We start from the raw sequence: 27,987 nt of genomic DNA on the forward strand, positions 1-27,987 counted from the left end.
CAGCGGCTCCATAGCCGTCCACCGGCTCCCAAAGCGATCAGGAGGTCGGGGACGGAGCCTGGATTCTCTGGCACCGGAACGCCTCGTGGCGGCGACGGCAGCCGTGGTTCTTCGTCTGGTCAATGCACGGGACTAGCATCCAGCCCTATCCCAGCTCACAACGCTATCAAGGAATTGATACAAAGGCATGTTCTCTGGAGATAGACACGGCCGGCAGAAGGGACCTTTGACCGATCCGCCGGCTGGCAATCAGATACGGAGCGATAAGGGAGCTTTGACCCGGACAGTTGAAACTCATCCTCCGTGATGGAGGGCACAAACAGAGCCCCCCTTACATACATAACCCGATTGGGAAGTCAAGCCCCAGATCTCCCCTACAGCAAGATTATTATTAGCCCACCTTAATCTTGGGGACTGAATGTTTTCCGGTCTAGGGAAAGCTTGAGCTGTCAGCCGGCCGAGGAGCTGCCAGTTCACCAGTGCAGTTTGTCCACTTGGGCTGCATGATCAGTTCTCCACCACGGAACCGGTCCACGGTTAGTCTCTCCAGTTGCCATTCATCGCTCCAAGCCCATCCCCACATCCACGGATTCCTTCACCCAAATGAGAAGGAATCCAACTGCTGCAGGCGCAAGCCAAGACGGACTCGGTTCGGTTCCCGGTTCCCAGCCGGGGCATAACAACCGTCCAATGCCTGTTTCTCAAACACATTAAGAATCTGGGGTCTGGCCTAGGGGGTGTCCCATGACACTACATTCTGATTCCTGGATATTCTCTTGTTAGTATAGTCATGGACAAGACACAGTCCATCGTGATCGTGGGAGCCGGCGTCTTTGGCCTCTCCACAGCCCTGTACCTGGCTGAAGATGGCTTCTCCTCCATCACGGTGATGGATCGGTCCATGCCGCCCGTCCCCGATGGATCGAGCAATGACATCTCGCGCGTTATTCGCTTCGACTATGGCGATCCCGTCTATGCGAAGATGGGCCGTGATGCCTACGAGCTTTGGAATACCAGTCCCGACTATGCAGACTCCTTCCATCGCACCCCTTGTGTCTGGACGGCGCAGCAGTCAGGGCCTGCCGACCTCGTCTCGGCGGGCGGATCCGATTTCATTCGCAAGACCAAGAAGATCCTCACGGATATGGGTTGCGAATGGCACAACCTTGACAATGTGACCGCCTTAAAAGATCGTTTCCCTACGGTGTCAGGCACTCCCATCGGAGCAGGCTTCGAGGGATTCTACAACAACGCCGCGGGCTGGGCCGATGCGGGCCTCGCCATTACCGGCCTGCGCGATCGCTGCATCCGCGCGGGCGTCTCCTTTGTCACTGGTCGCCATGGACATGTAACGAGCCTGGAGAAAGGGTCAGATGGCGGAGTGACCGCCGTGCGAACCATCGATGGCGGGCGCATCACCGCCGATCAGTTCATTCTGGCGACGGGAGCATGGACCGCCAGTCTGGTGCCCTCATGGAACACCATGGTGGCCACCGCGCAGATCGTCGGGTTCGTGCGGCTTACCCCGGAGGAGGTGAAGCGTCTGAAGGACCTCCCCATCATCTTCAATCTGTCGACGGGATTCTTCAGCTTCCCGCCTCATGAGCAGACCGGATACTTGAAGGTGGCTTGTCACAGTTTCGGCTACACTTTGTCCTCGTCCAACGTTTCCTCTCCACCCAGCGAGGCCATCTCACAGCGTGCCAACTTCATCCCGGAGGAAGGCCGTCAACGACTGCTGGCTGGTCTGGGTGAGATTCTACCCGAGTTGGTGTCGCGGGGCTTTGAGAAGACGTGTCTCTGCTGGTACAACGAGACCCCGACGGGCGATTTCATCTTTGACCGCCATCCCGAACATAAAAACGTGTTTGTCGCGACCGGCGGTACGGGACAGTGAGTATTCCCCCACAACTAAAGTTAATGGGTGTCAACTATTGATACTAACGAGCGACTAGTGCATACAAATTCCTTCCGGTGATCGGCGAATATATTGCCAAGGCCTTCCTGGGCCAACTGCCCGCCGACCTGGCGGAACGGTGGAAGTTCCACACCGACTACCGGTCGCGGGCACAAGATGACTTGTTCACGGGGGCCAGCGCTCGCGGCGGCGGTGATGGCAGTCGGGGTGGTCCTGGTCGTCGGGAGTTTACGGCGCAGGAACGAGACAGTCTCTTGACCTTGACGAATGCGCTGGTCCGGAGACCCGCCAAGATATAGATGAGGATTGCCAGTGATTATTTATATATAGATGGTTGTGGACAAACTTTAGCTTCTTGTTATTAGCGTGGTTGAAGTGCTTGATCTATTGTATCTATTGGGTACTAGGGTTGTTGGCCACCAGTTTCGTTGGCGGGCCTTGGTTCTATACTATAAATATATTTTTCTTCTTCCGTGTTCCATGTTGCCGATAAAGATTGAATGAACCCGGCATATACTCCTCTACCACATCCTCTGCACGATATCCCCTCAAGCATCCTTCTTCGGTGGATCCCGCACCATAGGTGCCAAGGCACCCGTATCCCCAAAGACATGGCTACGATCCTCGAAGCCAAAGCGCTCATAGACGGGCTTGCCCGCCTTACTGGCATCAATGTAGACCGGCACGCCTGCCTGGTCCGCAGCGCGACAGCCCCATTCCAGAAGCAGACGAGCGGCGCCCATCCGTCGGTAATCCGTGTGAGTCGCGAGCATATCGAGATCTACCACGTCCATTAGCAAACCAGCCCTTTTCTCAAAGCTATGTAGATGAGAACATAACCATACAATAATTCGGTCTCCCCTCACCCACCAACGCAGCCCGGAACGTCTCCAGCTGCTTGACAAAGGCATCATTATGCACCGGATCCATGTCCGGATGCCAGGCCGGCCAGCGAGCACCACGTTCTTCAGCCGTCTGCAGAGACCATTTGGCGTAGGCGACAATGCGGTTATTCTGGGAGGTGTCGACGACCTTGAGGAATTTCTCTGCGGGTTTGTGTCGCATGTCGTGCTCGTTGGCTTCGTGCCACCATTGTCGGACGCCTGGGGTGTCGGGCCAGATGGTCAGCATGGATTCGGTGGTGAAGGCATTGTACCAGAGGTCGGTGAGGGCGGGGAGGTCCTCGAGAGTGGCGGGTTCGAGGCGGAGGGGGGAGGTGGTAGATGCCATATTTCTTTGGTTTAAGAATAAGTTGCTGGTTTAGTTGGTATTGAAGGGTTTTAGGGTTTATTATCCCTGTCGGAATAGCTTCAGTCTGGAGGGGAGGAGATGGAATGATGGATGGAATGGATGACTGACTCGCGTGCACGGATCACCCACCGCCCGGGTTGGTTGGTGGGAAAAGGGATCGATCGGCGCGGATCCACTGCCCCAATTGTTCCTCTCTCTTTTCTTCATCCTTCTGACGAATTCCTTCCGTGGCCCCGGATCGACATATTTGGCTCCAATTTGATCAAGTACAAACAAGTGAGATCTCTATACATTTCCATTTTGAGTTCCTTCCCATGGAGGTTCCCTGGCTACTAATGGTCGTGGCCCGGCCCGCTGTCCAAGGTTAATTAATTTGTATTCCACCAACAAACTCTCCAACAAACTCATCGCCCATTCAGACTGGTCGCTACTGCTGCTCCCCTAAAATCACCACCCACGGCCATGCCGGTGACACCTAAAAGAATATTTATTCTCCATAGAACGGCAGGAGCAGGGGAGGGACGTATTCAATCCATGCATGTACGTTGGTTTTAATCAACTTTAGGGGGTTGATGATAGGTGCATCCACGGTAGGCAGCAGAGGTAGGTGCCTGGCGACAGTGAATGAATGATTGAATGTATGATTGCCTCGACAGTATATAGACGCGCTCTCTCTGCGTTCCCCAACAGCCTGGTAATATCAACACATCGAAAACCCTCTCTCTCTCTCTCAACATGTCCATCGCTTGTCTTCCCATTGAGTTGGTGAGGAAAATCTGCACCTATCTGCAGCTACCAGCCTGGTGTGCGCTTCGACTGACTTGTCGGTCGCTCTACAATATCACTCTCGATTCATTTCGACGCGTCTTCCGCAGCATCTCCGTCTTGTGCACCTCCGGCGGACTGTGCCAACTCTATGAGCTTTCCATGCACGAGGGCATTCGCCAACATGTCGAAGAACTCAGACTTGTCCCGGAGCTATTCAATGGCGAATATGAAATGCATCCCTATGGTTTCGCGTATTGGGACTGTATTCGATTGGCCTTGAAGAAACAGCGACAGCAGCAGCCTGAGGAGGAGTACTCAGCTTCGGCCCATGTCTCGCAATACTATCAGGATTTTCACTTCGTCATGAAAGATCATCGACGCATACTGAAGTCGCCGACTGCCATCCGCGTTCTCCGACACTGTATGGGCCGTTTTGTCAACGTAATTACAGTCGGGTTACGATATCGCCCTGCCGAAGGAAGTCGTGACTTGATATGTCTAGGCTGGCGCAGTCTAACAGACGACCTCGGCTTTCCCCCCAAGTTCCCCAAGGAATTCCGCCGGCACGAAGGGATCTCCAGAGAGCAGGATCGAGCTTTCTGCATCCTTGTTAGAGCCCTGATTGCGAGTGATCAGAACGTGAAGCATCTGTCAACCTGTGGCAAGCCTTGCTATGGCGTGGCGCTTGCCAGGCTGAAGCTGACTCAAAAAGAATGGACATCCTTTGTTTCCCTCATGAAAGGCTTGTTGAAGATACACCTTTGTCTGGAGGGAACACAGGAGGGCGACCATCCAGAACGTCCCCGTGAGCTGTTGACAGCCGTTGGCCCGACTCTCGAGGTACTACGATATCAATTTGACTCCATCAACGCGTCTTACCCCCCTACAACTTTCCCCATTCTTGAGATCTTCCCGGGAATACATTTTCCACGCCAGCGCGAAGTCCGTTTGCAGAATCTAGTGGTCCCGCCGGAAGCCCTGATGGAATTTCTTCGTGCTGTATCGCCTACCTTGACCGACCTGATTCTAAAAGCAGTCAGTCTAGCCCCGCCTGACGATCCGTACGGCCCTTTGCCCCAAGAAGACACCCCAGGGGAGACCAAGCACCGTTGGCAGCATGTTTTGGAATCCTTTCACGATGAGCTGTCCTTGCACTTCCTTGTATTGCAGGCCGTTATGTTTAAGCGTAATGTGCTGGAAATTGAAGATGAGACATACACCTGGGGCCCGCCACATAATCAGGATACGGCTGCTTATAACGTTGCGCGAACTGGCCTTTCCTTCCACGATTGGGTGAACCAGCTACGTTTAAAATGACTGCTAACTTGCTGGCCAGTATGCTAGAGCACTTTTTACTGTCAGTAGCTAGGGTGTGTGCGTGTGTAGTGGTGTTTTACTAAGAAACTATCACCTTTCAACTCTCGTGCACTACAAGCTTCAACCATCATAAATACGTACTAGATAGATATATAGATAGCTTAATTGTTGCCCTTATCTCCCAAATACAAGCCCACTGGCAGTTCTTGAATCGACCAGTAACTAAGCTTATCATACGAATCAGTCGAGACTAGCGATGACAACTAAACTAGGAGATAGACAGTACGCTCGAGTGGCCATTCTCTGTCGGACCTCCGCAGCATACATTAATTATCTTATGGTTGACATGCTCATAAAGATAAGCTTTTCAGATACAAGTTACTACGTAGACGATGGTGAAGAACTATCGTGGCGGGTCTCCGACTGCCGGGTGTCCGGAGATCCAACGGACGGCCGGTCGGTGGCAGGCGAGCCGGCAGAGTCTAGTGTCTTCCTGCAGGATGGTTAGCGTGGAATCCTGGGCTGCAAGAGCAGGGTCATTTGGGAGGTTGTTATCTAGGGTTATCTATTTGACGCAGAGATAATGGGCCGGAGTTGCGGGTCGGGGGCCTGATATGATAACATTGCAACTTACCGTTTCTGGTCCCGTTTATCTTCTGACATGTGACATTGGCTAGCAAATTCCATCTCAGCTTGTTGATTTGTAGTTTCTATGTTATGGACTTATCCACACTGCGGTGGGTTGTACATTCAATGGGATAGGGTACAGATTATATCTCCGTAAAAGGCATTAAATTATGTACCGTAACTAGTATGCTCATGATCAAGAATACACTTTTCTTCGAATCCAAATAAAGATACATGGCTCATTCAACTCGTCGAATGCATACTTCACTGCGTCCTCTGCCTTTCGCCGCCCGCCGTGCCCATACTAGATGTGTCGTACCCGTGGGACTCGAGATAGGCGCGGAAGCGAGCATCCTCGTGCGTGATGGTATCCTATTTTCAGTTAGCACGGTCACCTATCGTCAATCCGAACAAGTTGGCAGGCCACTTACCTGACCAATATGAGGCAAGCAAAAGAACGCCAAAAACGCACTGAAGATACACAAAGCACTGGACACGTAGAACGGATCCTGGCCCTGGCGGATCTTGTTCGGGGCATTCTTGACAATTATTGGAAATACGTATGTGCCCACGAACGCGCCAATCTTGCCCATGGCGGCTGCTGTGCCGTAGTATTGACCGCGGATGGGTGTCGCGCAGGTCTTGGCGGCACAGAGACCGATGTTGTCGCCGGGGCCGACTTCGCCCATGGCGAGGAAGATACTATCCGCCGAGTGGTTAGTGCGAAGTGGGACAAATGAGGATACGTGATGAACTCACCCGTAGACAACGACAAAGGCGGCCACGTAGTGAGGGGTATCCAGGTAGGGGTAGCATCCCGTCATGATCAGGCCGATGGCTCCTTGCACGAATACTCCGAATGCTAGTGTGTTGCGCGGACCGTACCAATCGCTCAGGAATGCGCCCAGAGCAGATCCAGGCAGGTAGAAGACGTTGATCAGGGTGTTCCAGCCGAGTGTCTGCCACATGGGTGCGCTATCGCCAATGATATCGGCCAGCCAGGCGGACGAGTAAATACTGAACGAGTAGGTGGAGAAGTCGTAGATGAACCAGATCAAGGATACGACACACTGGACGAGTTAGCGCATTCATAATGGTAAGGTTTGCTTAGAGTTCTTGGCAGGCTTACCCAACGCTTCCAGTAAAATCTGTCAATATTCCTGTTAATTATGTTTTGATCTCATCTGGGGGAGAGAGCTAAGGCTTACTTGACAATCAGCCAGACGGGAAACTTGGTCATCTTCTCGCGGGTGTACTCGGCGGGCTCCTTCAGCTTCATCCGCAGATAGATCAGACTGAGCGGAGGAATGACACCAAGACCCAGGCAGATACGCCAGGCAGCGCGAAGATGATTCTCTCCAGTGGCAAGCACAACAATCATGGGCACGAGCGACGAGGCGACAGAGGCCAGATCGAGCTGGAAGTTGGTGAAGAGAATAAACCAGCGATGCCGGGTGCCCTCGGCCAGTTCACCACTGCTCTCGGCGGCGGCGACGGAACCAGCAGGGTATTCACCTCCGACACCTAGACCCAAGAAGAAGCGATAGACCGTCAGGGCCGTGAACATGCCGGGCAGGCTGCCATTATGACCATAGGCACCGGCACAGAGAGCACCAAAAACGAACAAGATGACAGTGGAGACCATGAGGGTGTTGGATCGAGACCAATGGTCGGAGAGGTAGCCAAAAAAGAGCATGCCAACAACCGTTCCAGCGAAAGCGATGGATGAGACATTCTGACTGTAGGTGGAGCCATCGTAGATCTTGGGATAAATTGTGTCGAGCATGGTGTTGACGGTACCGATGACCTGACGGCCATAACCTATGTCAGTGCGATTGAACCTCAAGGGATATATTAGAAGAGAAGAAGTCACTGACATATTGCAAGTATCCATCCGACCACAAACCAGCACCACAGGCAAAGGTAGGCCAACTGCGCTCCCAGAAGGATTTCTCGGTGTCGGCCAAGGGATCCTCATCGACATGAGGGTCACCGTGCGGCGACACCACCAGCTCCTTGGTCTTCTCGTCACTGCGGTCCATCATTGTGTAGACTTAGATTGCAGGCTCGAAAACTGACAGATAGACAGATCCAACTGGGAGAAATGGAGGATGTGGAAAAAGAGGAGAAAGCAAGGGGGAAGCAGCAGGAGGGGCAACGTTAGCCAGCCGGGGCACGAGACCACGGGATACCCTACCAATAGCGGCGACAATTAGCAGCATGAAGACGCTCGACCGGTGGGTGGGGGAGAGGTCTTATAGAGTCGGTGACCTGCAGCAGCGGGCAAAGCTTGTCCGAGAAAATTGCCCCATCATCGCGGCAGGGAACTGGGCTGAAGGAAGAGAGTGAAATGCAAAGCGGATCTCAGTGGTGGGGAGAGGATCAAGTCTGAGGTAGTACGGCGTGCGCACGAGGGAATGGGCCAGGTTCCTCGTACCTCACTGGTGCATGGGGGCACTTTGACAGACATTTTCTGCCTATCTCCGGTAGCGTAAACCATGAGGATATTGACTACACAATAAGCAGAGAGAGAGATAGATAGGCGACCCACCAGCAGACGACGATAGGAACTCGTGGTTCGGTGTCCCCGAGCCACTTTGGCTAGTGTCTACTTACTACCTACGGAGTACCTAGTCCAAAGGACTACTACTACTGGGTAAGTACCAAGCTTCTCTGCTTCAAAGCTTGAAGTGGGGACGCCATGGATCCAGCCCGACTGACACCGTCGCTCCACGTGCAGGGCTCACTGGGTGTCGCCGGTTGGGCCCCCCAAGTACGGAGTAAGGGGGGGAGATCCGTAGGGAGGAATATACGCAGCTCGGAGAGACGCTCATTGCAGGGCAATCGGGGGCGTGCAGAGCAACGAGCCAATCTGCCTTCGGGACGCACTCTCATTCGACGGTACAGGGGGTGGTGGCGCGATAGAGCCATCGCTGCTGATTCGCGATAAGCGGCCGCAGTGCAGACAGCTGGGATGCTGTAACTTCATCAAAGTTTTCTGCCAGTTTACTTGTACACCCTATTCCAGATATCAGAAGAGGGTATTGAACCAAGAGCATTCTATTTCATTTACCGACGCTTTACTGATTCTCTTTGTCAAGGAATCAGGGGCAAGAATAGAACTGCCAGTCTGTCAGGCACGTGGGATCGATGGGGGCTTCTTCTCAACTTCTAATCAGGACGGCGCTTGGGCCCACGTGCCCGCCCTTTCTGGCGCATCCTGCAGCTGGCGCAGCTGCTGCTAGGATGAATGAACGCATGGATGCTTCAGTTTGAGGATAAGTGGTACTACCAGAGGTGGCTCAACGGAGTAGTAGCGATTAGTAGTATTCCTGGTTGGATCGGACTCGATCAAAATCAATGAACTGGGTCGGTGCGCCCCAATTCGGGGCATGACTCGGGCATACGCAGGCCACGTGCTCAATCACCTTCCTTTCTTTCACTTTCAACTGCAGCAGCGACCGGAACTTTATCTCACGGAAAGAAGAAAACAAATAAGGTATAACCAGCCACATGGTCCATGGCAGACTTTTATGGGCAGTTACTCATCCCATTTCTACATCGTACAAACTACTTACTAACTCCTATCCCACCATCAAATTAAACACTCCACTCCCGGGCTGCACCGTACAGTCCCATTCCACTCCCGCGTATTCGCTGCGTGGACGCACCGTCACTGGAAACTTATCCTTGATCGGTCGCATGTTCGACGCGACCGCCATCGAGTTCAACCGCGGCGTGCGCCACTGCCCATCCACCGGCGCCATATCATATCGGAGCACCAACAGAGCGGCTAATCCGAGAATCTCCGAGCTGGCAAAGTGTCGTCCGGGACAAATAACGGGGGACACTCCAAACGTCATAAAGCCTGCCGTGCGCCGCGGGTTCTTCTCCTCCGACCGGATGTATCGCCGCGCATCGAACTCCCTCGCCGTCTCTCCCCATGCCTCGGGCATGCGACCCAACGTTTTGGCCGGCATGTTGATCATGCTGCCCGCTTTCAGGAAATATTGATCCGCCAGCATCACGTCTTCCATGACAAATCGCGTCGGGGCAGATGCAGACTGCACGCGTAGGATCTCCTGGAAGCTCGAGACCACGAGCGGGCAGTTGTCGCGTAGAGCCGAGATATCGATAATGTGTCGCTGGTCGGCGTCCACGCGGAGCGCATTCGTGCGAATCTCTTCCCGGATTTCCTCCAGCAGGTCGAGTCGGGAGTATAGCTCATACAGCACCCAGAAGGCGGCGGGAACCGTGTTAGAAAGGAGCCCGATGCCCATGCCCACCTCCTCCCGCGCAATATCCTCGACGGGCATTCCGGCCTCTCTCATCGTCTTCCAACGTACTTGGGTCATCTCCGATCCGTCCGCATGCCCCCCTTGCTCGTAGTAACGCATCATGGCGGCCACGACCGCCTCGCGCCCCCGCCATGCAGTGCGCGCAGTGAGCCAGGGGAGGAAGTTGGCCATCAATGGGCTGAGGTGGGACTCAAAGGACCTTGTAGACTCAGTCCCATAATTCACTTAACTCCGCGTAAAATACTAGTCACTCACCAGAATGATTCCTCGATGTTCGCATCCTTGTAGGGGTTCAGTGGCCCATACGAGGCATTCGTACTGGCGACCGTGATGGCATGGCGACACCAGCCGTAGAGGTCGATCGTGGTAGCGCTGGCCAGCTCATCCACCAAGGGTCGTAGCAGGCGCGTCATGCGCTCGTTCATGCGATCCAAGGGCGCGCCTATCAGGGTGGGCTGCATGGCATGGATGATGGTCTGCGTCAATCCCTGGCCGCCCGATTGCTTTTCGCGAATCAGCTCCAGCGTCGGGCCACGAATGCCGACCATACGCTCGGCCGTCATGCTGATGAACGGGTCAAAGCTCAGGGACTTTTTGTTCCGTTGGATAGACAGCAGGATGCTAGGCGAGGTCACCAGGTAGCTCTTGGTGAAGACCATATTGAGGCCGAAAATGGGTAAGGCATGTTTCTCGCTACGGCGCGTTAGAAGGTCCGTCGTCTAGCTCCCAATCACCGAGTTTGTAGGGACCCGAAAACTCACGTCAGCATGGTAAAGTATGATAAGCCATACCACAAGAAACACAGCAGATGGCCGACCACGGGAATACTGCTGCGCACCAATGGTGGTTCGCGCGGGTCGGGCTTCTCGCGACGGCTGAAGGCGTATCCGAAGACGGCCAGGAGGCCGAGCACCGCCAACGTGTAGAAGTCCAGCATGACTGGAAGGGGCGCGAAGGTACGCCACCCAGAGTAGTGTGAGGGAATGAAGATTGGGGAAGGGGATAGAGAATTGCAGGCCGGAGTTGGTGTTTTCGCGGGGAAGCAAGAAAGTTTACGGAGTCAGCCCCAAATCACGCGACCGCCATTCCTCTGCTGGCAGGAGACCTAATAAGAGTACTAATAAAAGTAACATTGCACCGCCAGTTGGCTGCTTCGGCTATCCTAAGCTTTCCCGAAGTGGGGGGTGAGGGCCGGATCTTTCTTTAAGCTTCCGGCTTATCAGTCGCCAAAAACACATCAACATGAGATGTCTGGATAGTTTTGTTGGGGTGGTATTCATAGCAATGTTGTTCGTTCTGGTACTAGTGTGTGGGAGTCTCTCGTGCCAGTGGGGAGCGACCGAGGATTCCTCATTATTGAGTACTTGTACTGCTAGTAAGTCGGGACGCAATCGCTGGACAGCGAATATTGAAGTTTATCGAACTGCTTGATGTCCAGTGTAAAGACTGTTAGTAACTGCATAACACTGGCCATGAATGTTGTACCAACACCCCACCTGCAATTTTGATTGGGTGTCAACGAATTCATAGGGCCATTATATACACAAACACTAAGTCACTAACTAGTTAGTTAACTAGGTAAGTAAGTACTTAGTAAGTCCAACTGTGTTGTGCTTTTGGTAGCCTGAGGCTGCCCGCACCCGGGTTGATGTGGGTCCTAGCAGAGCATCATGATGTTCGATGAGATCTCTCCGGTGGACACTGATCGACTGGCAGGAACCCATGGAATTGTCCGATATCATAGATGAATAAGCGTGGGAGCACATCTGCCAGGGTTCATACTAGTAATTCGTTCATACATTGCAAAGTAGTTGGTGCACCCATGTACCGACGGACTAGTAAGTAGATAAGTAGCACTGCCGGATGTCAATATATATACTAGTACTATCCGTATACCCTGAAGAGCACCATCCAAGCGACTCGAGTGTTTAATGGCTGTAGGAGCTCTTATACTCTATAGCAGAAGAATTGTTTCACGATACTCACTTTCTCGCGTTTTACTTCATGATTTCATGAATAGAGGCATCATGTACTAGTTCCAGAGCCGTCAACACAGCAATGTCTAGGCATATCGAATCATGCCCACACCATCATTATCGCGGAAGTTAGTGCGCCCAAGTCACAGTTTACAGGCCATCCTTTTACTATTACTGACATATTGAGTGGCATACCATACATTGCTCGCGACGTGGTGTAGGCTTCAATTGTGGAGTTGTTGAAGATGAGTCTTCGCCTAGTATTCGGTTAGGGTGAGAATTTGGAACTTGGGCCGGTCGCATATGTTGGCGTTTGGAATCTGCCTCCCAATGAAGTGATTGGATGTTCAGGCTCATATTAGTCGCAATAGTCCCATCGTGTAGTGATTGAAATCTCCTATATACTACTTTGTACAGATCATTTCCGTCTCTCGGTGAGGTCCTCAATTCCCAAAGAGCTCATTTCAAAGCTACAACTAGATGAGTTGATTTGTGCAAGCCATTGAAAGCCTTTGATCATGACGAGGCCCGAAAATCAGCCGAATCGACCTCGAAAGATCAGCTATTTCGAATTTTGCTTTTGGCGCGTAAACGAAGCACTCATTCTGGACGCCTTCTGTTCATGTCCTAGGCATGTGGATAAATTGACCACTGATGCAAATTATAGACTAGCAGGCAACCTGGCGGTGCATATACCAATCGCCGCCAAAAGCACACTTAGTATTTTTCATTGTGAGCGTTTTGGACCAAATGCGATCGATCGCGATTCGTGGTGCTCGTTGTGTTTGGAAGCGGGCTGGATTAGTACCCGGAGCGGGACTCAGCGGAAAGCTGGATAGATCACCTAGATCGCCCGTGCTGATGTCTGGAGATGGAGGTGAGCATTTATCATCATGGAATGATCAATCACGTCTCGCCACTTTATCAATCACACAGCAAGCTCTATACCGTCGGTTCCGGGACTGACAACGCGGATTGGCCCCGGTAGTCATTTCGCTGTCAAGTTTCTCGGAGAGCCTAGAACTTTCCATACACTGGTAGTCTGAGAAGACTCAAAGAATCAACCTCCGGGCGTCATCCTCTTCAGCAGGATTTGGGGCTGTGTGAATCAGTGAGCATATCGCCAAGAGTGACTCGATGCCCCTGGTGAGACGGTTCATTCAACATCTGGATGACAGCAGCAGGAACCCGGCCTGGCCCCAATGATAAACAAGTTTATGCGATTGTATTTGACCCCTGCTGAGATTATCTCGCCCCAATTCTACCAGGGATATCCAAATCTTCGTTCTTCTGATCGATGGAGTCTTCAAACCCCCAGCTGCGTGTAATCCGACCGTACATTCACGGAGAAATCCGACGCCGACAAGATGTCCCAGGGATGTAGTCAGTTTAGGCGACTGGATGGAAAAATCTGCGCATGCAAGCAGCAGCCAGGAAATGAATTTTTTTTTTTTTTTTCCCCCGCTGTGCATATGTGGCATTGGGCTATCTTAGCCTGCAGGTACGGTGTGCGACGTACCACGTACTTGCTATAGGATTGCCTGCTTATTCTCACCTGTTATTGTCACCCTTCAGTTGCTTTGTTTTTGTCCCCCAACACCAATGCACCTGCTGCATATGCAATACAACACAGCAGTCTTCGAGCGAAAAGAAATCATTGGAATGGCAGCTCGCAAGATCATGCTTTTTGGGGCCGATGCACGATGGCGGGATGGACGACGTGTGGAAACCAACAAGTTGATCTATGGCAGAGACTCCATGTCTGAACGGCAGCGGTGAATGTTAGCGTCTGATTCATGTCTGCGACCAAGTGAAGCAGTCGACTGCTTCTGCCTACGTAATGGCGGCGTTTAGTGTTCTATATATAGCTCTATCGCGGGAGAACATATTGCTTCTGCTCACTTCAAAACCCCCCGGTGAGACAAACGATGGTGTTTGTTGATCTCAGACCGTGAATAGTAACTGAGTTGCCGGAATTAACTCGCATGAACTACAGAGTCAGTCAACTTCGCTTCGGCGGCAATGTTATTAAAGGATTGTCATGAAAATAGAAGAACACTACTCATCGTAGTAAGGATTGTGAAAATCCTGGTGGGCTTTAATCGGGTCACTGCCCGTCCCGCGCTGAGATCTAGCATTTCTCTTCAGCCAACAACATCACCGCGAGATCGCTGATCTCTCGGAAGGCCACCTCGTCGCGTACGCGTCCAAGATCGCCAACCAGACTGACTGACTCTCTTGTTGGGGTGTGCCTGGGAATGTGCGGCATGTCAGCAGCATGCACTGGTTGAGGGGCACATCTGCGACCGTGGCTCATCAGTGGGTTGTTGCGTAGCCACAGTTTTGCAACAAGCTTTCTGTGTGAAAGAATCGAAGAATCGCGAAGCATTTCTGAAGCCGGGATGGAACCTGGGCTGGAACCACAGAAACTCAATCGGGACATTGTCTGGTAAGGGCCAAGGACAGGAGGATGGTCTGGCACTCATTCTGCGACCCGGACTGTGTCAGTTGTCTGAGTGGATTCAAAATGTGCCTGGTTGCCCCTCCTTCAACGACGACGGGGCAATCCCGAAGCAGACCGAAACACTCTGATAGGTTCCATGACGTCTGACGCTGTATGCGATTTATGAGGCGTTTCTTGGGCTGATAACGGCCAGACTGGCCGCCCAGTTAGAAACCCTAGATGAAGTGTTGTCCGATATCCCGACGGGGCCAGTGGCGATGCAGCCGAACCGGGGTCGGCAGGACAAGGCATGGCGCCGTGAAATGCCCATTGGCCAGGTGTGAGGCATGGGACAGGGTCCCTGCCCTCTGACTGCGAATTGTCCGCTGAGATAACACAAAAACAGGATCCGGCGACTCGCTGGAGGGTACGTGGGGCATAGAAGTGGGTAGGGGATCCGGGACATGCCCACTCACAGTGTTGATAAGCAAAGCCCAGATGGTTTCGGATCCCCACCGAGCCGCGCCTGGTTCCAACCATAGAATCTGCGCGAAGGCAAATGGTAAGAGAGAAAAAAGGAAAAAGAAAAAAGAAAAAAAAAAAAAAAAATAAAAAAAAAAAGAAAACCCTGGCCGTGCCGAAACACAACGACCAATGTTCGCCCCATTTGCTGGCCCGACATCAGAAATTTTTTGTACCTTGGCAATAACTGATGGGATTCCACGGATATACTGTTGTCGGTCAGACAGGCACAGGCACAGAAACAAGAACAGAACAAGAACATCTTCGTTCTTACTGAAGTTAGAAATCAGGATGATCGAGATTAGCGCTCTGAGTGTCGGTCACATTGATCATCTCTCAGTGAGTGCAGTAGTGGCGGCTGCCCCAGCGGTAAAGTCCAGGGATCACCTCTATCAGCACTGAGCACACACGCACCTATACCCTCCACATCCTGTGCTGTTGATTATTATCGAATGACGGAGGGTGTACTGACGAGGCCCGCCTCCACCTCACCCAATCATGCTATCCTGATATGACGTTTCCTAATAATAGCCACCCAGAGCAGAGAATGACCGAACAGGTGTCTTGGATCGCAGGGCCTGGCGACCCCACCGCGGGCGAAAGATTTTAGATAGTCGTCTCACGACGGCTTAAGCACCGCGCTTGTCTCTCGTCATCAAGTAGTCTAGTCTCTGGTCTCTTGTAGCATTAGCAGCAGTAACCCTCCCAGCAGCAATTCTCTGTCTTCCTCTTTTTTCTCTCGTTTCAACCATCCCCTGGGAAAGCTTTCCTCCCACGTTCCTCTCGTTTCATACCCCAAAGTCATTCGTTTTTTGTGCTGCTTTCTCTCGCTGTACTCGGTGCGGAAGTTTCGGGCATGTGGCATTGGGTTCCTGCATAATCCTTTGGACCTTGGTTGGCACAGAATTTCTGGTACCACACGCCGCTTGCCATCATGTTCGGCACGACGGTTCAGCGCTGCGTGGTGCTCATTCTGGGGCTACTCAGCGTCACGACCGTGGGCTGGCCCTACGATGAGTCGCTCGTTGACTACAATTTAAATGAGAATAAAACCGCAGAGGGACCGATAAACTATTGGGGAGAATGGCCTAATCACACCTACCATCCGTCACCAGACAACTGGCGCTTTCCCATCTATACCATCTTCCTGGACCGCATAGCCAACGGAGATCCCGCTAATGACGATATCAACGGCACCACCTATGAGCATGTACTCGATTCGAATCAGATGCGCCATGGCGGTGACCTAGTCGGCTTGATTGATACGCTCGATTACATCAGAGGAATGGGATTCAAGGTAAGTTCACCACTATTTTACTACACCCGATGTCATTTCCGTCTGACTGTTCAAGGGAATCTACTTCGCTGGTACGGGATTGATGAACCTTCCCTGGGGCTACGATGGGTACTCCCCAGTGGATACCACCCTCCTCGATAAGCACCATGGCACCCTGTCGGACTGGAGGCGCACCGTCAAGGAGATCCACGACCGGGATATGTACGTGATCATGGATAATACATTAGCAACGTGAGTATGCCCCGAGTATTCCAGACAACCATGCCACTAACGATCTCCTGTGCAGTTTGAGTAACCTTATCGGTTTCAAGGGCCACTTGAACGATTCGGCTGATTTCAACGCGAAAGAGTACGAGGTGGAGTACATCACCGAGAGACAGTACGCTGATTTCCAGTTCGGCAATGACTATAACGACACCTGCAACTACCCGAGGTTCTGGAACGAGACGGGATACCCGTTGACTTCTGGTGGTGTGCTGGACCTGAAGGGTTGCTACAACAGTGATTTCGATCAGTACGGTGAACTCGAGGCATTTGGTAATTTCCCCGACTGGAAGCGACAGCTCACCAAATTCGCCTCGGTGCAAGATCGTCTGCGAGAATGGCACAAGCCGGTTCGCGATGTCATCACCCGGCATTCTTGCATCGTGATCGCCAGTTTGGATATTGATGGATTCCGGTTTGACAAAGCCGTCCAAGCCACTTTGGATCCGCTGGGTGACATGCTCGCTGTCTACCGTGAATGTGCCAAACAATACGGCAAGAAGAACTTCTTCCTGCCGGGAGAGATCACCTCGGGCAACACCTTCGGCAGTCTCTACCTTGGCCGGGGTCGTCAGCCAAACCAGACGCCCGATTCGGCGGAGGCTGGCGCGAAGCTGACGAATGCCTCGTCGGATTCCTACTTCCTCCGTGATGATGGCCTGCAAGCCTTGGACGCCGCGGCCTTTCACTACACCATCTATCGTTCGATGACCCGTTTCCTGGGAATGGACGGGAACCTGGTGGCTGGCTTTGACCTGCCCACCGATTTCATCGAAGCCTGGAATGGCATGCTCGTCACTAACGACTTCATCAATGCCTTCACGGGCGAGTTGGATCCTAGACATATGTATGGTGTGTCGAACCAGGATAATTTCCGCTGGCCAGCCATCAAGAATGGTACGGAGAAATACCTGCTGGGTCTATACATTGTTACGCTGGAGCTGCCAGGAATTCCTCTGATTCTTTGGGGTGAGGAGCAGGAGATGTACGTCTTCGATGCGACTGCCACCAACTATCTGTTCGGTCGGCAGCCCATGACTTACCAGACAGCGTGGTGGACGCATGGTTGCTTCTCACTGAACACCACAAAATTCTACGACTTCCCCAACGACAAGGGATTGAATGGTTGCAACGATATCACGGTTACCTACGATCAAAGGAACCCGGCACACCCCCTTCGCAATATTATGAAGCGCATGTTTGAAATCCGAGAGCAATACCCGGTAGCAAATGATGGATTCAATCTTGAAACCATTGCCCAGCTTACCAAGGATCTATATCTTCCGGGTTCATCAACTACCCCGACGGTGACTGGTCTCTGGTCGGTCTTGCGCAGCTACTACCCCGGCGTCCAGAAAGAGGCCTCGAGCAGTAACGATACTCTCTGGCTCGTATATCACAATGCCAATAAAACGGAAACATATGGCCAGAACTGTTCTAGCAAGGACTCTGCTCTTCTGTCTCCTTTCGAGTCGGGAACGAAGTTGAAAAACCTCTTCTATCCCTACGATGAACTCACGCTGCAGGATGGGCCAAGTGACGCTAGCAACGGCACCGAGTCCTACGGCTGCACCACCAAAATGAAGTTGTTGCCCTGGGAATTCCGGGCTTATGTTAAGGCGAGCGATTTCGTTGAACCTGGCCCTACGGTCACCGAGTTTGTCCCCGGTCACGATGCACGCCTGCTGTCTTCCGAGGATACTGGGGAAACACTGAAAATCCAGCTGGGCTATTCCAAGACCATGGACTGCAGTGCGATTACAAAAGCAATTTCCCTGAACTCGACCACCATCAAGGGCGTCAATGCCTCCCTTGACACGTCCAGCGTGAGCTGCACCAACGTGACGGCCAGGACGAGCAGTAACAATTACGTCGGCGAAATTCCCACTGTTTGGACCTGGTCCGCAAACCTGACCAATGTCTATCATGGAATCCACCAGATCACCGTCAAGAATGCCTCCACGACGTCCGGAACGCGCGTTGATGCCATCGACCGCTTTTTATTCCGAGTCGGAACCCACACCAACCCGTTGATATCGCCGCTTGCCAACTACTCTACCAGCCTGGTGCACAAGTCGGATAACGGCAGCTACTATGTTCAGCATGATGCAGCTGGCGCTGATCAGTTCCGCTACACGACTGACTTTGGCCTGAACTGGTCGAACTGGACGGACTACACTGGTGGCAACACAACGATCGACTTCCCGACCTGGACGGGTACAGATGCCCAGAAATGGAAGGGCACTCACATTAGGGTCCAGTATTTCTCCCGCCTTACTGGTAGCAGTGATTACATCCAGGAGGGTGATTATAACTGGGAATCCGGTGTGCCTCGCAGATTTCCCCATCTGTGGTGGAATGGCCCGTACAATCAGTACGGTTATGATGCCGGTCTGGACAGCAAGATGCGGTTTGATACTAAGGATCGCCGTTGGAAATATGACTTCGTCTATGAATGGCCGTCCGTGGGACAGATCAGTGTCTGGGGCACTGGCAAAGACGGTGTTCCGGAGACGACGAACGTCTATGGCGATGTTGACAACTCATCAGTTGTACAGATCTTGCCTCCCTCCTACTTGTCCTCGAACGTGATCAACATCACCGAATTGCCCCCCTTCCCACACCTTGGCTGGACCATCTCCCTTAATGATGCCAACCTCCGCTATGAACTGCTTCCCGTCGGATCTGGATGGGCCCAACTTGTGCTTTTCATTCTCCTCTGGGTCGTCCCGATCTTGATGGGGCTGGCGGGAGTTTTCATCTTCATCCGAACCTTCTACCGTGTTGAGCTCAATACCGATGGCAACGTGGTCAAGGAAGACAAGCTCCCGCTGTTGTTCTGGCGCAGGATGAAGGGTCAAACTGGAGGTGATGGCCAGATGGACCGGGAAGAATCCGAGGTTGCCGCCGTGGCAGGCGATCTGGCCATTGCAGGAGCTCCCGAGAAACGCCGCACCGTCTTGATCGCCACCATGGAGTACGATATCGCGGATTGGCAGGCCAAGGTCAAGATTGGTGGTTTAGGAGTCATGGCCCAGCTCATGTCCCAAAACCTGGGATACCAGAACCTCATCTGGGTGGTTCCCTGCGTAGGAGATATCGAATATCCTGAGGATACCCCGACAGAGCCATACGTCGTGAAGATCTTGGACAATCCCTACCTCGTCAATGTGCAGTATCATGTTCTGAACAACATCACCTACGTCCTTCTTGATGCTCCCGTATTCCGGCAGCAGACGAAAGCAGAGCCGTACCCTCCTCGGATGGATGACCTGGACAGTGCCATTTACTACTCCGCCTGGAACCAGTGTATTGCAGAGACCATCAGGCGTTTCCCATCAATCGACATGTACCACATCAACGATTTCCACGGATGCCTGGCACCGCTGTACCTCCTGCCGACACGGACAATCCCCGTCTGTTTGTCTCTCCACAACGCCGAGTTCCAGGGGCTCTGGCCCCTCCGTACCCAGCAGGAAAAGAAGGAAGTCTGTTCAGTCTTCAACCTGCCCGTTGAAGTCGCCACAAAATACTGCCAGTTCGGAAATGTGTTCAACCTGCTTCACACGGGAGCGAGTTACCTTCGATTCCACCAGCGCGGATTTGGCGCGGTCGGTGTATCCAAGAAGTATGGAAAGCGTTCATGGGCTCGGTATCCTATTTTCTGGAGTTTGGACAAGATTGGTAGTCTGCCCAACCCTGACCCGACTGATACTGCGGCCTTGGAGGATACTCCCGATGAGAAAGCTCTAACTCGATCTTACGAGGAACGCATCACGGACAAGCTCGAGGCTCAGAAGTGGGCAGGCTTGACCGAGGATCCGAACGCTGACCTCCTGGTGTTCGTTGGTCGTTGGTCTAAGCAGAAGGGTGTTGATCTGATTGCAGATGTCATCCCCGCCGTTCTTTCTGACCGGCCACAGGTGCAGGTGATATGTGTTGGACCCATCATCGATCTTTACGGAAGACTGGCTGCCATTAAGCTGGAGAAGATCGCTGCCATGTTCCCTGGCCGGGTCTTCTCGCGACCTGAGTTCACTGCTTTACCCCCGTGTGTCTTCTCTGGTGCTGACTTTGCTCTGATCCCGTCTCGCGATGAGCCATTCGGATTGATCGCTGTCGAATTCGGTCGAAAGGGTGCTTTGGGAATAGGATCTCGCATTGGAGGTTTGGGTCAGATGCCAGGCTGGTGGTACACCGTCGAATCAGACGCCACTCGCCATCTCTTACACCAGCTGAGGACCGCCATAAAATCAGCCTTAGACTCGTCTCCAGAAACTCGTGCCCAGATGCGCGCAAACTCCGCTAAGCAGCGATTCCCCGTTCTCGAGTGGATCCAGAAACTCGAGACCCTCCAGCGAACGTCGATCAAGATTCACCATGAGAAGAACAAGGGCACAGTAACTGGCTCTATTCCGGAGTCGGAGAGTGTCTGGGACCTGCAAAACCTTCAGAGTGCGCGTTACTCCACCGTGGCGCTTCCCAATATGGCTCTGTCCAGGTCGGACGGCTCGGACACCCCCCCTGAAGTCATGATTCAGCAAGCCCACACTCGCCTTCAAGAAATTCAAGCATCTGAGGGAAGCAGTCGCGACAGCAGTCTCAACCGCAAACTGTCACTTGGTCGCCGGTCCGGCCCTGGTCAGGGCAGAAAGCGCTTGACGAAGAAGCAAGCGACCGCGAGCCAGATCTCCACCGATCACGGAGAAGATGAGCACGACACCGACGCTGAGGAAGATGACCACAGGCCGCAAGAGGATTACATTTCCCCGGAGGAGGCCATGCAGGCTGTCAACAACACCCTCACTCCTCATGCGATCACTGGCGACAGTACTCCTCGCGCCTCCTACTTGTCCAGACCCGTATCCCCGTACCCTGTCTCCCAGGTCTCCACTCCAGCGTGTCCAACACCGCCGCCCATGACTCATTTCCGGACTGTTTCTATGCTGTCATTGCCCTCTGTGGTTGGCGACCATAACCGCCTCAGCAGTCTCGGTGGTGAGGACAAGGACCAGCCCGTCTTCGAGTTGCAGAAAGTGGACCCAACTTTTACGGACAGCCTTGGTCACTTCACTCGTCGCTTCGAGCAGTCGCTTGACAAGTTGAACAAGAAAAACTCCATTACGGATTATTGCATTGAGGTCTATTTGATGAAGAGTGAGCGCAAGTTCTTCAATTCATACAACGACGCCCAGCTCAAAAAACAACCCAAGGACCGTGCGATCGCTATTCCTAGCTCTGTCAGTGTTGTACATGATGGGCCCAGTACAGACAACCGCCAGTCCTATTCTAGTGAGGACTCTGAACTCAATGGGGAGGATGAGATTGACCGGTGGCTGATGCGGTTGGGCTACACGCGTCCGATCGCTGTTCAGCGATTCATGAGACGCCGCTTGGGCAATTGGCCAGTGTATTCGCTCTTCCTGGGACTGGGTCAGATCATCGCCACCAACTCGGCACAAATCACCCTGCTTGTCGGTCAGGTCGGAGAGACCGCTGTCAAGCTGTACGTCATCGCCGCGATCTACTGCCTATCCTCCATCGCGTGGTGGTTTATGTATCATCGATTCCCGGCCGTCATCTCCCTCAGTCTTCCGTGGTTCATCTACTGCTTGGCATTCATCGTTATCGGTGTTTCGCCGTTCGGTCTCACCTCTCTCGGTCGGTCCTGGGCTCAGAATGTTGCGGCTGGCGTCTACGCCATTGCATCTTCTAGCGGCTCGTTGTTCTTCGCTCTGAACTTTGGAGACCAGGGTGCTGTGCCTGTCAAGGACTGGATGTTCCGCGCCAGTATCATTCAAGGTATCTCCCAGATCTACACGGTCGCGCTCTGGTTCTGGAGCTCCAAGGTCACTGCCGCCGAAGTTGGAGGTGTATCTGTGGCGGCTTTGAGTTCCTGGCGACTCACAGCCGTGGTGATGCCCATCGCTGCCCTCTGCTTCGTCATTGGAGTTCTGCTGGCCCTGGGCTTGCCCAACTACTACCGTCAAGCTCCCAGTCGCATCCTGTTCTTCTACAAGTCTCTGTTCCGTCGGCGCATCATCCTGTGGTTCTTCTTCATGGTCATCGTCCAGAACTGGTTCCTCTCTGCTGCTTTCGGCCGTAACTGGTCCTTCCTCTGGACGTCCAAGCACGCCAAGCCCTGGGAGATTGTCCTCCTTGTGTTCGGCTTCTTTGTCGTCCTCTGGGTGACCATTCTTGTCATATTCCGTGCCCTGTCGAAGGAACACAGCTGGATCTTGCCAGTCTTTGGTCTGAGTTTGGGTGCTCCCCGATGGGCACAAACCTGGTGGGGAACCTCCAACATCGGCTACTATCTCCCCTGGGCCGGCAGCTTGGTGTCGGGATCGATCGTATCTCGCTGCCTGTGGCTCTGGCTGGGACTCCTTGACGAAATTCAACAAGTCGGATTGGGTATGATTCTGCTGCAGACCATGACTAGAGTGCATGTCTGCTTCGTCCTGCTGGCCGCCCAGGCCCTGGGATCCATCGCCACCATCTGCGCCCGCGGCTTCGCGCCCAACAAGATTGGACCTGCGGATATCTCCCCAGATGTGGGCACGTCGGTGGACAAGGTTGGTAACGCATGGTTCTGGATCGCTCTCTTCTTCCAGCTCCTGGCAAGGTAAGCCCCCTTCAACTCTACTCTTGATATGAGCTTCTTCTAACGTCTGAATAGTTGGGGCTTCCTGCTCTTTTACCGCCGCGAACAGCTAAACCGACCCTGAATCATGCCCTACCGGGTCAACACAAATCGCGCATGCCACTACCATTACGTGCGCACGTATCTTCTTTGCAATCACGCATTAAACACTCTTGTCTTTGCTCCTTCCTACGAGGACTTACTGGCAAGGGCAGACATGTCATCATCACTAACACTCATGACCATATACCTATAATTCCCCTGTCTTATAGCATATAGATTTGTATATAAGTCGCATGATCACCAATTGAATATATTGTCTTTCCTTATCACTCCCGTCAAATAGAAGTGCAATTTGAGAATGCAGAGCAGCAAATGCACGTGCGTTGTTTCGACCCACCGGTGTTCTCCTGTCGGGGACGGGGATATTCCTGCGCAACGCTGCAGTGCAAAGCTGCAAGGCTGGCAATGATCAAATTACTATCCGCGGCAAGTCACCGATTGATCTTGGCAAACTCCAAATATGACAGGACTTCCGTTAAGCATGTAGGAAAACGACACTCAAACGACACCGTTTTGTCTCGCAGTGTCCGATCAGCCCGAGCGAGACATTTTACCCTGTGTGCATTGGAAACGAAGGTCATGTTTTAGATCCACTCGGTTAACTAGAGCACCGTCAACGAGATTAAGAAGCCATCCCACCTCTTTTGACGTGCACATGGTGCGGTAGAGGAGCCTAGACCAGGGCAGCTGATATCTGGGAATTGTGCGACTCGTCGTGCATCCCCTTGCCTTAGTGAGGGTCAATGCGGGATTTAAACAACACTCTTCCCCAGGGCTGGTTATCATAAACCACTGGTCTTTCTGATCCCTGGTACCCACAGGCTCAGAATAACTATCACTCCGAGTCGTTTCCATCTCCGAGCCATCTCTCTTGCGTATCTATCAGCTTACATTTACCTCTTGAGGCACCTAGCAAGCATGAAGCCACGCCTGTACTACGACGACGTCGCCTGGGAGTGGGCTGAAGCTATCGCCAATGCATGGTTTCAACAGTTCTTCGACCCCAAGATTCTGCAATCCGTCGCGCAATTCTTGAAAAGACACCATGGCCCTGGAGATGTTGATGAATTCACATATCTGGAGAAAGGCTCGTACAACATCACCTTCCAGATGAAGAACAAAAATGCAAGCTCTACAGTCATACGTTTCGTCCAGCCAGGATCAATCATGTTTCCCGAAGAGAAAGTACGCAATGAAGTTGCCATGATGCGATACATTAACGATCAGACTGCCATTCCTGTTCCTTTCGTTTGTCACTGGGACCGAGGGCACTAAGCCCGTTTATCGGCATGGAATACATTGAACATAAAACAAACATGGATGATGTTCTCAACAGGCCTGGTTGCCCTCGCGAAGAGCGTGGTATTCTCAACCCCGATATCAGTGAGGCCAGGCTAGAGGCATTGTATGGAGATGTTGCAACCGTCTTACTGAAGCTTCCCAAACCAGATTTTCTTGGGATAGGGTCACTGAAACAGGTCGATGATTTCACCTGGGAAGTAACCAATAGACCCTTGTCAATGCCTATGAATAGTCTGATTTGACTGGGTTCGCTACCTCGATCAGAACTTCCCGAGACGACGTTCGAAACCACATCTCCATTATTTCAAAGCATTAGCAGAACTCCATTTTACACACCTCACCAACCAGCGTAATGATGCGATCGACTCAGCTGACGAATGTCCACGGAAGCTTGTTGCTCGATATCTCTTTCGCAAACTTGCCCGGGAACCTCATTTAACAAAGCCGTTGGACGCCTTCGATATCGGCCCGTTCAAACTATGGTGCGATGACTCCCGCCCAGCTAATATCCTCCTGAGCGAAGAGCTGAAGATTGTCGCGTTGTTTACTGGGAGTTCACATACGCTGCACCTGTTGAATTCTCATTTGCACTTCCTTTGTGGCTGCTAATCGAGAAACCTGAATACTGGCCATAGGGACTTGACGACTGGTGCAGTGAATATCAACGACGTCTTCCAACCTTTCTCGAGGCGATAAGAGCCCAGGAGGATAGGGCGATTGAGCAGGGTGGCTAGACGATACCGAGCGGCTGTCGGGTCGTACGAAAGACTGTTGGGCGAGTGGGGATTTCTGGATAGCATATGCAGCGAGGAACAACTTCGCCTTTGACTTGATTTACTCCACAAGATCGATCAGCGACTTTTTGGATCGACGTCTACTCCCATCGATGATGCTTGGAAACAGAGACTGGTCATACTCAAGCCTGCAGAGAGAGCCGAGATTGAACAAATTGTGGCGATTAAGGTTAAGAGATACAGACACGGCCATTGGCCTGGCATCCGGATGGCTACACCAGGGAGGTCGAAGATACCCTCTGCGGAAATAACGTTGACAACGAACTTGGAAGCGAAACGTCCGAATATGGACCAGACGAGAGACTGTGTGCTGGTCCGACAACGCTGGAAGAACTGTCTCTGGTCGGTGATGGCTCATTTATTATCTTTAATAAGCTTTGACGAAAATCAAAGTATTAGCAGTCTAGTAGGTCCGACGCAGCGGAACGATAATATATTCTTTCGAGGAGCTTTCCCTTAATGAATACATTGACTAGGAGTTTCATTTCTTCAGTCGCACACATTGACGCAGTGCTCTCAAGTTTAGTTATAGACTATTCATGATATACTAGCTGTCTATAGACCATGCTTGCTCGAGCGCTCCTTTTGTGCGCCCATGCAGCACTTCTGCTATATCTAGGAAGGTGGAAAACCGCGTGATCATTACGAACAACTCCTTATAAGGTGCGCGGAGAGCACGAACGAACAATTCTACTAGAAATTAGAAACCAAGACAACAGGGCTTGCTTTAGTACATCACCAAAACGCTCACGTCTGACAGCAAGATCGCTTGAACTCAGGGAACTCCTCGGTCCAGACCTGCCACACCAGCCGTTCACCACTAACAGCGCCACTTCTCATAATATCTAAAGCTTTGCGCGCATTATCCAAGAGAGTCTCTCCTGCAACCATCTGCTGCTTATTCGGCTCGATAGCACCTTGGGCCAAGAGCGTTGGCATGATCTCAGTTTGAAGGTGGTCCCGCAAGAATTGATTATAAAGACGAAGTATTATTAGCCCACACTCGGTCGCGATCAACAGGGGGACCCCTATAGACCAGAAGAAGACATAACATGCAAGTGCCGACGTACCTCTTCATAGTTATAAGCCACAATGGGATGGATTCTCACTCCCGATGCCCAGGGCGCTTCCGCAGTGACATCTGGGGAGAGCCTGAGACCGTCTTTTCCAGTTGAGGTGCTGATAACGACCGGAAGGACAGTAGCAACAGCTGATCCTGTTTGTGTCGCAATCTTGGAGATTGGAATCAAGAAACCGTATTTTGAAGCTACGGAGTCAAAGACAAAAATTACTCTCTGAGTGCCCTTGACTAGCCAAGAGTTCGAGGACGGAGGCAGTAATATTGGGATCGCGATAGTCGAAAACGTGTGCGGCACCATAAGCCTTGATCCTTTGATGATGCTTTGGGGAAGCTGTTGCAATCACGTTCGTGCATCTCAACCCATTCCACCCGGACCTGAATTTCCCGATGGGCAGGCTCCAAGTCGGAACATGCTGAATTGTTAAAGGCCCCTTAAGTGCGGGTACGATGATTGCTGGGTGGCTGACCATGATAATGGAGACTATGAGTAAGAAAACGGATCGTAGTGGGATGAATATAGTTGTGCTTTGCGTGCGAACCCAGAGGTCCTTCGCCAGCTTGAGGGCTCATAGTCCATCAAATATATAACCAGGTTCCCACAGACCATGGAGCCCGTCACAACTGGGCTGATGACCACGTTGGATCGAATACAATGCGATTATAAATCCGACTCTACTCCTGAATGATGACAATTGAGCCATTGTATTCCAAACAGTTTGATTGTCAATCACAACGGTGACATTCGAACCATCACACTGCCCTATGAAGGTCTAGCTGATGGAAAACCTAGATAGCGTGCTGACAGTCGGTATCTCATTGGCGGTGTCAGCAATGCACATTAGCTTCCGCGGGAGTGGGGTCCCCCATGTTCTGGTTGAGCCTGCAGGGTGCGTGATGGACCTTGGATACCACGTACAAGGCACAATTAATTTCTGTTATTAGTATATTGTTCTGTAGTATGTACGTTGGCCAGATTGATCGTTGCTATTGGATAATGTCCGTTTACGAAGCGAAAGAACAAGGCGAATAAAGTACGGAATCGAAGAAATAGCAATTGAGATGGAGCCACATGAAGTAGGTAAATTTTCGTTCCGTTCCCATGGGATACTTCAGGTGAAGCAACATGCCAGGGTTATATTGCCTATGAGCGTGCGCTGTCAGTGCCTGTTGGGACATGTCTCGATGGAAAAGAAATATCGCTTATGGTACGGCACGTCGGCAGTTTCTGATCCTGTGAGCTCCGGCAAAAAGCCCTGACACGGCGACACCTTCTGAAAGTGCGGAGATGCCAAAAGCTCCACCCAGGGTCCAGGATGATGGCTACATCCACCGTGTAGAATCCATCATAATCCCATATCTACAAACCCGTCGGGAAACTGTCGGAGTTACTGGACTTTACTCCCGTGCAGTGTTTTGCCCCACA

At 52.2% G+C, this 27,987-nt stretch overlaps 8 protein-coding genes across 8 annotated transcripts; 4 read left to right on the forward strand and 4 right to left on the reverse strand.

The window, feature by feature from the left end:
- Positions 1–771: 771 nt before the first annotated feature.
- BO83DRAFT_340442 (NAD(P)/FAD-dependent oxidoreductase) lies at positions 772–2,258 on the forward strand. Its single transcript, XM_025528583.1, has 2 exons — positions 772–1,893; positions 1,956–2,258. Exons 1-2 carry the CDS (start codon positions 791–793, stop codon positions 2,215–2,217), a joined length of 1,365 nt encoding a protein of 454 aa, XP_025387097.1. The 5' UTR covers positions 772–790; the 3' UTR covers positions 2,218–2,258.
- Positions 2,259–2,295: 37 nt separating this feature from the next.
- On the reverse strand, positions 2,296–3,148 carry BO83DRAFT_340444 (GNAT family N-acetyltransferase; the record flags this gene model as incomplete). Its single annotated transcript, XM_025528584.1, has 2 exons — positions 2,296–2,699; positions 2,764–3,148. 2 exons carry the CDS (start codon positions 3,146–3,148, stop codon positions 2,467–2,469), a joined length of 618 nt encoding a protein of 205 aa, XP_025387098.1. The 3' UTR covers positions 2,296–2,466.
- A 275-nt stretch (positions 3,149–3,423) lies between these two features.
- Positions 3,424–5,375, forward strand: BO83DRAFT_379494 (F-box protein). Its single transcript, XM_025531516.1, has one exon. The coding sequence runs from the start codon at positions 3,905–3,907 to the stop codon at positions 5,252–5,254; it is 1,350 nt and encodes a 449-aa protein (XP_025387099.1). The 5' UTR covers positions 3,424–3,904; the 3' UTR covers positions 5,255–5,375.
- A 659-nt stretch (positions 5,376–6,034) lies between these two features.
- BO83DRAFT_379495 (MFS phospholipid transporter) lies at positions 6,035–8,227 on the reverse strand. Its single transcript, XM_025531517.1, has 6 exons — positions 7,759–8,227; positions 7,090–7,688; positions 7,011–7,029; positions 6,641–6,951; positions 6,313–6,583; positions 6,035–6,253 (listed from the first exon to the last, which is right to left on the reverse strand). The coding sequence occupies exons 1-6, from the start codon at positions 7,924–7,926 to the stop codon at positions 6,146–6,148; spliced, it is 1,476 nt and encodes a 491-aa protein (XP_025387100.1). The 5' UTR covers positions 7,927–8,227; the 3' UTR covers positions 6,035–6,145.
- A 1,186-nt stretch (positions 8,228–9,413) lies between these two features.
- On the reverse strand, positions 9,414–11,208 carry BO83DRAFT_379497 (cytochrome P450). The gene is made up of 3 exons (XM_025531518.1): positions 10,941–11,208; positions 10,435–10,872; positions 9,414–10,378 (listed from the first exon to the last, which is right to left on the reverse strand). Exons 1-3 carry the CDS (start codon positions 11,114–11,116, stop codon positions 9,466–9,468), a joined length of 1,527 nt encoding a protein of 508 aa, XP_025387101.1. The 5' UTR covers positions 11,117–11,208; the 3' UTR covers positions 9,414–9,465.
- A 4,442-nt stretch (positions 11,209–15,650) lies between these two features.
- ags3 (alpha-1,3-glucan synthase Ags3) lies at positions 15,651–23,629 on the forward strand. Its single transcript, XM_025536089.1, has 4 exons — positions 15,651–16,417; positions 16,473–16,648; positions 16,704–23,306; positions 23,361–23,629. Exons 1-4 carry the CDS (start codon positions 16,055–16,057, stop codon positions 23,407–23,409), a joined length of 7,191 nt encoding a protein of 2,396 aa, XP_025387102.1. The 5' UTR covers positions 15,651–16,054; the 3' UTR covers positions 23,410–23,629.
- Positions 23,630–24,305: 676 nt separating this feature from the next.
- On the forward strand, positions 24,306–25,734 carry BO83DRAFT_447611 (uncharacterized protein; the record flags this gene model as incomplete). The annotated part of the gene is made up of 6 exons (XM_025536651.1): positions 24,306–24,635; positions 24,746–24,920; positions 25,000–25,135; positions 25,213–25,287; positions 25,345–25,415; positions 25,457–25,734. The coding sequence occupies 6 exons, from the start codon at positions 24,306–24,308 to the stop codon at positions 25,732–25,734; spliced, it is 1,065 nt and encodes a 354-aa protein (XP_025387103.1).
- Positions 25,735–26,230: 496 nt separating this feature from the next.
- BO83DRAFT_389974 (uncharacterized protein) lies at positions 26,231–27,034 on the reverse strand (the record flags this gene model as incomplete). Its single annotated transcript, XM_025532830.1, has 3 exons — positions 26,231–26,425; positions 26,554–26,750; positions 26,776–27,034. The coding sequence occupies 3 exons, from the start codon at positions 27,032–27,034 to the stop codon at positions 26,231–26,233; spliced, it is 651 nt and encodes a 216-aa protein (XP_025387104.1).
- Between the last annotated feature and the right edge of the window lie 953 nt (positions 27,035–27,987).

The sequence above is a fragment of the Aspergillus eucalypticola genome, assembly GCF_003184535.1.
Source record: "Aspergillus eucalypticola CBS 122712 chromosome Unknown BO83scaffold_16, whole genome shotgun sequence".
Lineage (NCBI taxonomy): Eukaryota > Fungi > Ascomycota > Eurotiomycetes > Eurotiales > Aspergillaceae > Aspergillus > Aspergillus eucalypticola.

Coding starts and splice junctions, on each gene's coding strand:
- BO83DRAFT_340442 (XM_025528583.1), top strand. CDS start 791: ATGGACAAGACACAGTCCATCGTGATCGTGGGAGCCGGCGTCTTTGGC. Junction 1,894..1,955: donor GCGACCGGCGGTACGGGACA/GTGAGTATTCCC, acceptor ACGAGCGACTAG/TGCATACAAATTCCTTCCGG.
- BO83DRAFT_379494 (XM_025531516.1), top strand. CDS start 3,905: ATGTCCATCGCTTGTCTTCCCATTGAGTTGGTGAGGAAAATCTGCACC.
- BO83DRAFT_379495 (XM_025531517.1), bottom strand. CDS start 7,926: ATGATGGACCGCAGTGACGAGAAGACCAAGGAGCTGGTGGTGTCGCCG. Junction 6,584..6,640: donor GCCTTTGTCGTTGTCTACGG/GTGAGTTCATCA, acceptor CTCGGCGGATAG/TATCTTCCTCGCCATGGGCG. Junction 6,254..6,312: donor GCTTGCCTCATATTGGTCAG/GTAAGTGGCCTG, acceptor AACTGAAAATAG/GATACCATCACGCACGAGGA.
- BO83DRAFT_379497 (XM_025531518.1), bottom strand. CDS start 11,116: ATGCTGGACTTCTACACGTTGGCGGTGCTCGGCCTCCTGGCCGTCTTC. Junction 10,873..10,940: donor TCATACTTTACCATGCTGAC/GTGAGTTTTCGG, acceptor AACGCGCCGTAG/CGAGAAACATGCCTTACCCA. Junction 10,379..10,434: donor AACATCGAGGAATCATTCTG/GTGAGTGACTAG, acceptor TGAGTCTACAAG/GTCCTTTGAGTCCCACCTCA.
- ags3 (XM_025536089.1), top strand. CDS start 16,055: ATGTTCGGCACGACGGTTCAGCGCTGCGTGGTGCTCATTCTGGGGCTA. Junction 16,649..16,703: donor ATGGATAATACATTAGCAAC/GTGAGTATGCCC, acceptor TCTCCTGTGCAG/TTTGAGTAACCTTATCGGTT. Junction 23,307..23,360: donor TTCTTCCAGCTCCTGGCAAG/GTAAGCCCCCTT, acceptor ACGTCTGAATAG/TTGGGGCTTCCTGCTCTTTT.